The sequence below is a fragment of the Mauremys reevesii genome, linkage group 7 (genome assembly GCF_016161935.1).
Source record: "Mauremys reevesii isolate NIE-2019 linkage group 7, ASM1616193v1, whole genome shotgun sequence".
Classification (NCBI taxonomy): domain Eukaryota; kingdom Metazoa; phylum Chordata; order Testudines; family Geoemydidae; genus Mauremys; species Mauremys reevesii.
The window spans coordinates 64,020,334-64,032,619 of NC_052629.1; the positions used below are offsets into that span (position 1 = coordinate 64,020,334).

Sequence of the window (12,286 nt, forward strand, 5' to 3'; positions counted from 1 at the left end):
TTTAAAAATTCTCAAGGCCTTTTCCTTGCAAAGATAACCATTGGAAAATCATTGCTATCCCAATGAATCATCTCACTAAGTCCCTGCAAAAACCTTTAAGATTGCCTTGTGCATACTGGAATTATAATCACACAAATCAAATAAACTGGGAGAGACTGGGGGGACAAATGGAAAATAAATTGTTTTGCAATCACCCCTCCAAACACTCATGCCATTTCGGTTTATTAACAGTGTTCAGACCTGAGCATGCCCACTATTGCTATTTACTGTAACAATGGTTGCAGATCCCTGCTTGTGTTCCCCACTAATGCCTCTAGGCATACATACCATATAGTTCTCACAACCTGCACTGCCAACTTCTCCAGAAGCACATGAAGAAAACAGGAGACAGGGACAAGCTACTGAGTGGGAGTCTCACAGCCGCTGTAGCTGTAATCCTTATCGCTGCTTATTCCTGTCTGCTAAGCCCCAGCATAGAGTCCGAAGAGTTATGATTGGGAGGGAGCCTTGTGCATCCATCAATAAACTGTCTATGAGCTTAATGAGACACTCCCCACACAAACATACAGACAAACTGAAGGAGACCTCTCTGCCAGTCAGGGATAACCCCAAGAACCAAAGGGAACCCCCAATGCCCAACAACCCAGCACACATTAAGGAGGGCCTGCTTCCTCCTCTTCCCCCACAAAATAATCACAGCACACCCAGAGACCACTATCTGCCACCACTATCAGCAAAGGCTGCAAGACAACCCACATGCTACCACTGTGGCTCCAAGTAACAGCTGCAAGGTAGAGGAGCCTTGGGCTATGGGTAACACTTGCATATGTAGAGCACAGACTGTTAAACCAGCCCTCAGAGATAACAGCAGAGAAAGTGCTGCCGTGTGTTCACACTGTCAGCTGCAAGCGCAGTGGCGTGGCCACATTTGTGGCACTTGCACCGGCATTCAGAGTGCTGCATTATGGGCAACTATCCCACAGAGCACCTCTTCCCATTCTGGCGCTGAGGTTTGTGGGAAGGAGGAGGTGGGGCATCCAGCAATACCTGTGCTTCCGTCCACATTTGGTTCCATCTTTCAACCTTTTTTTGTATGGCACGCTCTGTCTTCCCTTTCAGTCTGCGGGAATGGATCCTGAATTGCCAAGGAATATGCTGATGGGTCTTGCCAGCATATCACAAATTGCAGTTGAATTACTCCTTAAGCTACAAAGTGAAAGTGAGGAGTCCAAAGACAATGTTGACATGCATAATGCATATGACACGAGATTGCTTGTGGCATTCATGGACATGCTCGCCACCATAGGACACTGCTTTTGGGCTTGGGAAACAAGCACTGAATGGTAATATCACATCGTCATGCAAGTCTGGGATGACAGGCAGTGGCTGCAGAACTTTCAGATGAGGAATGCCACTCTTATGGGACTGTGTGCTGAGCTCACACCCACCCTGCTGCACAAGGACACGAGATTGAGAGCTGCCCTTCCCGTGGAGAAGCGGGTGGCAATTGCAATTTGGAAGCTGGCTACTCCAGACAGCTACCGATCGGTTGCTAACCAGTTCGGAGGGGGCAAGTCTACCGTTGGAATCGTGCTGATGCAAATGTGCAGGGCCATTAATCGCATCCTGCTCAGAAGAACTGTGACTCTGGGCAATGTGCGTGACATTGTGGATGGCTTTGCACAAATGGGTTTCCCCAACTGTGGAGGGGCGATAGATGGCATGTATATTCCAATTCTGGCACCAGACCACCTCGCCTACACGTACATAAATCAGAAAGGGTATTTCTTGATGGTTCTCCAGGCACGTGTGGATCACCGTGAGCATTTCACAGACTTTAACGCAGGCTGGTCTGGAAAGGTGCATGAAACATTCATCTTTCAGAACAGAGGTCTGTTCAGGAAGCTGCAAGCTGGGACTTTATTCCCAGACCAGAAGATCACCCTAGGGGAAGTCGAAATGCCCATTGTGATCCTTGGAGACCCCACCTACCATTTAATACAAAGGCTCATGAAACCATACACAGAGAGCCTTGACAGCAGCAAGGAGCAGTTCAACAACAGGCTGAGTCAGTGCAGAATGACTGTTGAGTGTGCTTTTGACCATTTAAAGGGCTGCTGGTGCTGTCTGTACGAGAAGCTGGACCTGGCCGACGACAACATCCCTATGGTTATAGCCACGTGCTGTACCCTCCATAACATTTGAGAAGGGTGAAAGCTTCACTCAGGCATGGGCCACTGAGGTTGAAGGCCTGGAAGCTGAATTTGAACAGCCAGAGACCAGGGCTATTAGAGGGGACCAGTGGGGGTCCATAAGGATTAGGGATGCCTTGAGGGAGCAATTCGATGTTGAAAGCCACCAGTAATGTTTGGTGCCCTGCACGGGAGTGAAGTGCAGTGGTTCCAATACTAGTAGACATCTGTGTTTGCTATGTATGATACACTCACTAGCAGTGCCTGTTGGTTTCCCGGGCTATGCTATCTTTTACTTAATGCAATAAAGAATGTTTCCAAAACCAAAAAATTCATTTATTGAAAAGAAACAACTGCTGGAGAAACACACATGGTATGACACATCTGTGCTGTGTGGGAGGAGTGAAGGGGGTGGGGTGGGGAACGGAACAATCACAGATTTCTGTATGTCCTGTTATCATATTCCGCCTTCCTCTCTGGAGTGCCTTGCAATGAGTTCTGTACTTCAGGCTGGCTAAAATGCATGGTGATGGGGGCCAAGTGCAGAGGGTAAGGGTCGTAGTTTGCAGGGCTGGGCGGTGAAGCTAAAGGTTTCGGAGGCAGCTGGTGGCAATAAGAAACCAGATGTTGGGGAAAGTGGGTTGGCAGTGACCTAGGGGAACAAGAGTTTTGAGACAAGGGCTGCGGCGGGGATGGAGGGGGAACATGGACCTGCTCCATATGCAGTGCTATGTGTGCCTGCAGTGAGCCCGACTTGCACTCCATAATGCTTAGGAGCCGCTCCATGGTTTGTTGCAGATGATCCACATTCTCCTGATGGACCCTCCTTTTGGTTTCTCGCCACTCCTGGACTTTTTTATTTTCAGTAAGGGACTGCTGCATGACTTCATGCAGAAGGTTCTCCTTGCTTCTTCGTGGTCGCTTCTTGAGTCTTTGCAGCCTTTCAGCCATTGATAACAAGGATGGCTGGGATCTCAAGGTTGCATCTGTAAAGCCAAAATGCAACATTTAAACAGAAGCAGCATTGTTAACACTAGACAGAGCAATGATTCGGCCAAACTTCTAGACAGGCACAGTACACACACTAGCACAAACTGCCTGTCCCAAGCTGAGCGGACATAAAAGCCCCAAAATGGTGAGTAGCCACAGGGGCGGGGGGACTGATTGTTCCAGGGCCATACTGTCCTCTGGGGTCCTGTGCCCTAGGGAGAGCTAACAGTTGCAGGGGGCCCCTATACTGAACACTGTCCCGACATTTTCCACAGGATGTGTTTGTCCTAGAAGATATCTTGCTGCTGAGGGTGACCTGGGAAGCAAGGGAGGGTCTTCTGCAACAATGTGGCTTCCGACCTGGCCCTATTCGGCTTGCCTGTATGCAGCAATGGTCCCCCCACCCCTCACAGCACAATGGCACAGATATGTTAGCCTTACTGGGACAAGGAGCACAGTAGCTGCCAAGGAATTTGCACAAGTGGATTGCGAAGCTTCTGCATGAGACCTTTGATGAGATCACTGAAGCCAATTACCACTATGTGAGAGATTACATCAACACCCTATTCCACATCTATGCATGCACACAGCCCTAACCCTTCTTTCTGCAACCCTCTTTGCCCCAACAGCCTGCACCCAACAACCCGTCTCAAAATAGAAGCTGCTTACCGAGCACCTCATCTGCTGTTTGTTCTTCTACAAACACTGTCAGCTGCGACCAGCTACCTTCCTCCTGGCTTGAAAACAGCTCCTGGCTGCATGCATCTAGGAATGCCGGGCCATCCTCTGGCTCTGGGCCCCACTCCTCCTCAGCACCCTCATTCCTGCTTTCCTCCTCGTGCCTTGTTGCACTCTGGGCTGCCACAGCCTCTTAAGTGTCCATGGTGCTCTTCAGAATGGAGGTCTGGTCGCCCCCAAGTATCTCGTCCAGCTCTTTGTAGAACCAGCAGGTTTGCCTCCCGCGCTTTCTGGTAGGTGTTCCGCAGCTCCTTCACTTTAACCCTGCATTGCAGTGTGCCCCAGTTATGGCCCCTTTCTCTCATGACCCTTGACATCTGCCCGTAGGTATCATAATTCCCTACAGCTGGAGCACAGCTGGGACTGGACAGCTTCCTCCCCCAAATACTGATGAGGTCCAGCACCTCGCCATTGCTCCATACTGGGGATCGCCTGGCGTGTGGAGGCATGGTCACCTGGAAAGATGCGCTGAGAGCACTCCAGGCCTAGCTGAGCAAACAGGAAGGGGACTTTTAAAATTCCCAGAGAATTTAAAGGGCGGGTCTGATGGTTGCTCACTTGAGGGCAGGGCAGTAGACTTCAAAATGATGACCAGAGTGGCGAGAACAGGTATTGTGGGACACATTAATAGACCAGGGCATCCACTCTAGCACCGAGGCGCTCCAGCCAGGGTCTAGTGAGCTCATTGCTTCTCATGGAGGTGGATTACCAGGGCCAGCCGTGGAGTCCAGGCACTCTACGTGCCTTGCCAGTGTGGACACCTCAGGAGTTAGGGCACCTGGGGCTGATTTAATGCACTTCAACTTGCGAGTGCAGCCAAGCCCTCAGTGAAGTACTGGGAAAGGGAAAGCATGATGATTTGAAAGACGGTGGGCAAGAGGCTGCAAGGACTGATAGAACTGAGGTAGCAGGAAGAGTGTAGAACTGATGACTTTTTGTGGGGGACAGGGCAAGAAGCAACACTTTACCCAGAGAATATCAGTTTTATCCAGATAATGTTATTTTTGTTTCAACTATTAAGGGTATATCTTAGAGTGTGAGAAACATCTCATGAGCAGTATCAGCACCTTTCATTCTCACACACATTCTATTAATAGAACATTCTCCTCATCCTCCCTCCCCTCACCCCCGAGGGCAGGTATTAGTTGTGGAAGGAAGCCGTCATTTAATTCTAAAAGCCTAAGACAGTCTTTTCTGGAGTGTGCACGAACACACACACACACACCCCTTTCGCAGATCTAAAGGCCGTGTTTACTGAAGAAATCCCCACTGATCTCCATTGATCTATGATTGATAATTTGTGGCTAGAACTGGCTTAATCTATTTTAGATAATTACTTTTTTGCTATGCAGTATGTACAAGGGAAAAGTATTCAAATTACCACAGCTGCAGGCCAAGATATCTACAACCTCTCATGAGTCATTTACTGATGTATAATAATCTTCTATGCTCATTTGGGGTTGTTGCTGAAAGGCTAAAAGATAGTCCCTCAATTCTGCAAAACAATTATTTTAATTCTAAAATCCACTGTGCTTAAATACTAATAGAAATCCATAACACAGCACAAACTAGTAGTTGAATGCACTTCTAAATAAAATTCAGTCTGAGCATATGATTTATTTACCTTAGTTTTACTAGCTCTGAAAGATACATTTACAGATTCAAAGCCCGGCAATAATTCTGTGTATGTAATTACGAAGAAACCAGTCCATGACCAAAGACTTCCCAGCAAGACAGTTCACAAAGCTTATTTTATATACTACTTCCTAATTACAGGTAATTTTTCACAGTACTATAACTTCTCTTAAAATGGTAGATTAACTAGTGACTCGATTTTAGAAACTCATTTTATTCATCACCATTATGTTAAATTTTGTCCAGTCAAGTTTGACCGGAGTTAGAATTTTGAACTTCATTTTACAAAGCAATAAATTCAATAGGGCTGTCAAATACACCCACCTGTTCACCACACCAGTTATTGCTCAGTTTAAGCTTTCTGTTTTACAGTTATTAAGAGAGCCCCAAAATAAATAAAAACCCAGTAATTAAAGCAACAACAAACAAAAAACTCCCCCTGCAGCAGCAGTTCCTGTTCCTTGGGTCCCACTCAGGTTTGGCCCAGCAGCCCAGTAATCATGACGGAGAGGCAGCTGGGCCAAACTTGGGCAATGCTATCATCCCAAGAGCCAGGTTGCAATGCCTGGAGCGGGGAGCTGGCCCCAACAGCATGCGACAGCTCCTAGGTGAGTTTGAGGCAGGCTCACTCTGCAACACCACCCCCACCAACACCACCCCTACTGAGGCCTTCCACACATACCCACTGGAGCAGGACCCAACCCTGGATGGGTAAAGAAGATGGAAAATACAAGAAATTCCTAAAAAATAAAATGAAAAATTATACAAAAATAAAAAGGATTTCATGGGATTCTAGTTTTCAGCCCACAGGCAGCAAAGGAAACGCTCTAACAAACTACGTATGGCACTGATTTCTTCAATCTACAGAGACACTGCTTAATTTAGAGAGGTGTGTATTGCCTCAATTTGTGTCAGTTGTGTGCTAAAACTGAAGCTTCTCCATCATTGTCTTAGTTTTACCCCATAAAAATACTACATTTGTGCAAGAAGCTTCAGCCACCCACCTTTATTTCCAAACACTTCGCATGGGATCTGAGCATTGATAGTACATGGCATAAGTCTTTCAGCTAGTGACCCACTGGATGTTCTGTCAAAGGTCAACTTCAAGGTGATTACTTTATGAGTGTTGATTACACTTAGAATTTTTTGTAAAAATTCTGACATTAGCAATGGAAGTTCCAGAGTGTGGACAAGTGGCACAACCTGCCCCTTCCTTGGCGCACACATTATTTAATTTCAGTGTCACCACATTATCAGCTGAGCCTTTTTATCCCTCCATCTTCATCTCCTTGCCTGTAAATATTGGGCTGCTTTTTTGCTGTTTTTCTTAATTATGTCAAGGGTCCTGCAAATCTCTTCAATACCTACCAATTGACTATGCCTCCAATTTCTAAGTTTGACAAAACACTAAACTTTTGTTTAACCTGAGTAAACAACACAAACAGATCAATAAACTTTTAGTAACCTTCTTAGTTTACACTGTAATAGGGATTGCATATGGTCACAAAAGCTTCCTTTCTCCAGCCACAGGAGCCAACCGATGAATCTGCTCCCTCTCTCCAGCTGCTGAATCTTCAAATTCAAACCACAATGTTCCTAAAGAGCAGTTTGGGTGGAGCATCCCTCCAGGAGTCCAAGCCTCTGTGTCTCCATGCATCCTCTGGCATATGTGGGTTTTTTTGTCTTTGTCCCATAACATACCCATCTTACAACTTTGCTTAGGATTTACCCTCTGACAGCATCTCGTATCAAACAGTTTTCAAACCACTTAGTTCCTTCTCCACAACAGGGCTTGGTAGAACACTTTCTAGAACACCTAAGGCACCTTCTTTTTTCAGGAACATTTCTGACTCACCACCACCTCTAGTTGCTCTGTATTTTTGAAGCAAGCCAAAGCCACATGGCCACAGGGAAGAAACCATACTTGTTATAAAAGCGAATATTTAAAATCAAGTTTACACAAGAAGAAAGATACTGTACATCTGGGGTCAGGGATGAGTTGAGAGATTACAAGATACATATATAGTACACAACCAGCATAGACCCAGATTGCGGTGTGGGAGTTTTTAAAGCATCAGTGAATAAGTGATCTCAGATGTGCCACCCATAGAATGCATTTAGGCTTTGGCTACACTTACACTTCAAAGCGCTGCTGCGGCAGCGCTGCCGCGGTAGCGCTTTGAAGCGCTAAGTGTAGTCAAAGCGCCAGCGCTGGGAGAAAGCTCTCCCAGCGCTGTCCGTACTCCACCTCCGTGTGGGGAATAACGTACAGTGCTGGGAGCCGCGCTCCCAGTGCTGGGGCTTTGACCACACTGGCGCTTTGCAGCGCCGCAATTTGCAGCGCTGGAGAGGGTGTGTTTTCACACCCTGCTGCAGCGCTGCAAATTTGTAAGTGTAGCCAAGCCCTTAGAATCCAAGTCAGTATTGATGTAGTGGATAGGTACATGGGCGGTGTGGTTCATCTGGGGAGGAAGTGGGTCATTTCCCTGACTTGTGGTCTCCATATAGCTAATGGACAATTATTTGTTAAATGAGGCTGGGATGCCTCCCATAGCCACAGCCCAAAATGGAAGACAAACTTAGTGGTGTTAATAGTCAAGAATAAGAGAATCTCATTTTGTGACTTTTTTACCAAGAGAATCTACTTTTATCCCGTTAAAGTTCTTTCCATAATAAAATGATTGCATAATGAAGTGAAATCAAACTAGCTTGACACAGTGAACACCACAAAACTTCACTACAAAATTCTCCTTGAAAGAAAAATTTAGGTATAACTACCCCAGACACCCAAGGTTCACCTCCTCAGAGCCTATATACTAAATTCCTTTGCCCAGAGGGAGCTAATAAAAAAGCACAGATATTCCAGAGAATACATCACTATTGTTAAAACTCTGTGCCCAAGATTCTTTCCCTGACATGTACTGCTACAATGTAATAAAGTTAAAAGTGAGTACTAATACCTAGAGCGGCAGGCAGATATAAAATTTGTATCCTCATCCAATCTGCAAACGTGGTCCGCAGATATCAAGCAGATATCCGCAGATTTGCAGGGCTCTACTAATACCACAGTAATTACGATGGCCTGTAATCGCACAATCCACATATCCTTTACAGAGGCCTGCCTCCCTGCCGTATTTTTCCCCTATATTTCCCAGCAGCCCCATGGTCCGAGCTTGAAAGTCAGTCCTGTTTGGCATGACATTCAATCTAAACAATAGATTTTGTTTTATTTTCTGAAGCATTAGTATAGCAGCCATCCAATACTTATCTGTACGTACAAAAAAAAAAGCAGAGAGTTAATATTCCAGGACAGATGTTATGTCCTGCTGCAGTACCACATTAAAAGTAGTATAAAAATCTTTTCTAAAATGGACAACATGATTTTTTGGTGCAGATTAATACTTAGAAGGTAGGAAAGAGTTGTGTCCCAGTTTTTAAAGAATTTATATTGACAAGGCAGAAATTTATTTTAATGAGCATCTTAAAAGATTAATGACCAAAATTAAGAATTTAATGTGATATGGGAGTAATTCTTCTTCTCTATAAAGCCACAGATGTGTGAGGAAAAGATATGTGCAATTTCTAGGCAGTTGTGGAGATAGGATGTGGTACAGCAACCTAACGATTTACAAAGCAAAATGTGCATGTTTGTTGCCTGTCTGTAATTCGTTATTCTTTAGATATAAATTTAGTATCAGTGTTTGAAATCCAATGAAAACATTTTAATACTTTCCATCTTTTGGACTTCCCAGACACAAGGTCAGTTAGCAATTAAGACATGGCAAACTGTTAAAGTGATGCTCTGAAGGCAACACTTGAAAAAAAAAATCAAAGATTAAAATTGACTTTTCATTGTCTCTAGATAAGGTTAGCATTTTGGGAAGCAGTAACTCATTGTTGAAAAACACAATCCCAGCTTTTTTATCTGAAACAAACAAGAAGTCCTGACTCCACACATACCAACAGCTGTGCTAACTATGCAACCCTCTTCACTACAAAGGAACACTAATATCATTACTGATTTACACACTTAAAAAAAAAGAGAACAGTTTATCACATCAAAGCAGTACTTGGACTCAGGGAGAAAGCAATTTACAAAATAGAGGTAAACACTTTATTGACAAAACTAAGAGATTGATTATGCATCATCAGGTCAAAGATATCCATTGAAGGTTTCCAAATGTATCCCTCACCATATGGAAAGCATGATCCAGATACCAATAATGATGGTGCATTACTGCCTCTGAACAGAGTGCATAAAATAAAAAAGAATAGATTTTAAGCCATTAAGATCTTAAGCAACTGTTGCATATGGGGTTATTGAACAATCAGAAGAACTCACAAAACAACTCAAGGGGCAAACAAGAACTAAACAAAGAATCGGATGTATTTTTTAAAATAAAAACCGAAGAAAAGCTTTTCTATGCAGGACCCAATTATTTCTGAACTGAAACGTCTTCACCACTTAGGAAGCCAGCATCTTTCCGCCACGCAGAAAGGAGCAAGTTACTGTGAGTGGACTGTGTGTGTATGTGAATGTAAACTATAGATACAAAGTTTTATTGGGTGGGGAGATTTGATAAACCCTGGCTAAAGAAAATAAGACAGAGAGGGGCTGGAGCTGTCCCCCATACCTAGGGGAGAGCTGCAGAGTGCCTGTGACAAGGAGGGATGGGCGAGTGGCCCTGCGGCTGGTGCTATCACTTCTCACCGCACCCTGAGGAGGCTGGAGCGGGGGCAGGAGGAGAGGGGAGCTGGCGGTGACTAGGGCACACGGAGTATCCTTTGCCCTGGGCGCTGAGGAGGAGGAGCAGCGAGGAAAGACACGGTCAGGGGGCGTGCAGGGGTTGGCACTAAGCGGAGAGGGAAGTTCGAGGCAGGGGAGCCGGGCCCGGGAGCGGCTGGCGCGGGAAGCCCTTCCCAGGCGGGTGCCCGGCTGTCCTCGTCCCACACTCACCCGGACCAGGTTGCTGACGGCAGCCTGCACTGCGGCCACGGGGGCGGTCAGGTCCGGGATGGCCTTGCCGTCCACCTCCCCCTCCTCGTGCATGATGACCAGGTGGGAGATCTGCTGCGCCACGGGCTCCAGGATGCTCTCGATGGTGCGGGTGTGGAAGACGGGCATGGCGGCGGCGTGGCGAGGGGGCCGGGGCCCGAACTCTGGACAAACTCCTGGCGAACCTCTCCCCTCCGGCGGCGGCGGCGCCGCTCCCCTGCCAACCCCGCGGAAAAACTACAGCGGCCCGACAGGAACTCCCGGCTCAGCCAGTCGCGGGACTCGAACTCGCCGCACTCCTCACTCAGCAGCGCCTGCCCCACTGACTCGTCGCATCCCGCAGCCCGGCGGGGGCTCTCAACCGGTGCAACCTACCCCTCCCCTTCCCCGCCCACTCGCCGCTCCCGCCCAATGGCGGAGCCCTGCCGGTGGCTCCCAATGGCTGCGGCGTCGCGTCCATCAACATTCCAACGGCTCCGGCCCGCTTTTCCCAACCAAGTTTGGTTGCATAGGCTCTGGTTTCCCAGAGTTGGATGACGTCAGACATTCTGGTGTCCATATAAGGAGATGGTTAAAGCCGAAGCGACCGGGCTAACTCGGGAGGGGGAGTCGGGAGTGCGGGATTCCAAAAGCGTGAGGGCGCGGGAACGCCCCGCCCGGTCAGCTGGTCACACGCTCCAGCTGACGGGCTAGTAGGTGCGTTGCGGGGGAGGGGGATCTGGTGCTTCTATTAGGCTCAATGCACCAGCGTATGGTGTTGGCAGCTACTTTTAAGGCGCTGGTTTTCCAAGGGAGCCGGGGGTGGATTAATTCCTACTCCTGGAGGGAAGGTGGGGTTGGTCAAAAAACTACCGATTTGTTTTCAGATTCCTGTGTGTTGCTGCGAAAAGCCGGAACTTCGTCCCTAGGTACAACTTGTAAGATTCGGTGGGCTTTTTTTCTTCTCTCTTTCTCCCACGATAGCTCCAAAAAAAACTATTATTCAGTGCTAGTTTCTGGGACTGCTCGATAGGCTGTACGTGGTTTTCAGAAGTGGCTTCCACACATGGGGCTGTGTGTTTACACCCAGGCATATTAACCACCCCGCCCAGGGCGGGCAAACCACTTCTTGCTTTCTCTCGCGAAGAATCTTACTTTGAAGAAATTACTTCTTGAAACAATGTTCTCCGAGAGACAGGCGGAACTTTACATGTCATGCTTCTATCGCGGAAACGTTTGTCCCCTAGAGATTGTGGTGCAAAGGAAAGTTGTGCTAACATAGGTTTCTATCCTCGTTCTGAGGATTCCAGCTACATCCTTCATTTGTGACCCGGGATCCCCTTTGAATGTTTTTAATATATTACGTATTGCACCTTTCCTCGCTGATAGGACACTTATAACAAGCACTTCTGCTGTTTGAATCTTCTTTATTCCAAGCAAAGATCGTGTTTATTTGCCTAAATGGTCTCCTATGCTATTTGCAGCTTTAGCAGGATTGGGCACCTGAAAGTGAAATTGACTCTGGTTTTCCTTGTCCTGTGTGAACGAAATCCAAAAATTAAACTGAGTGTTAAGTAAAGTGGACTTCTAAAACTATTGCAGCTTCATAACCATCTATCTAAAGTGGTGGTAGTAACCAAGGTATGGAAATTTGCTTTAAAATAGGCTTGTGTGTTTGGAGGAAAATAAACATTACGGCTAGGGAACCCAAATAGAAGAAAGAGCAGTAGTAATTGTTACATTCAAAGCAAGACTC

General features: G+C 46.6%; 1 protein-coding gene across 4 annotated transcripts in view; it reads right to left on the reverse strand.

Moving 5' to 3' along the window:
* Window positions 1-10,907, reverse strand: part of VCL (vinculin) — a 98,377-nt gene extending 87,470 nt beyond the window's left edge. For 2 of the 4 annotated variants that reach the window (XM_039546532.1, XM_039546533.1), the window contains exon 1: window positions 10,513-10,906. In XM_039546532.1, coding sequence (XP_039402466.1) covers window positions 10,513-10,680 — 168 coding nt within the window. In that variant the 5' untranslated portion in view covers window positions 10,681-10,906. Of the gene's footprint in view, window positions 1-10,512 lie in introns of all 4 variants that reach the window. The other 2 variants (XM_039546531.1, XM_039546534.1) reach the window with 2 other exon arrangements.
* Between the last annotated feature and the right edge of the window lie 1,379 nt (window positions 10,908-12,286).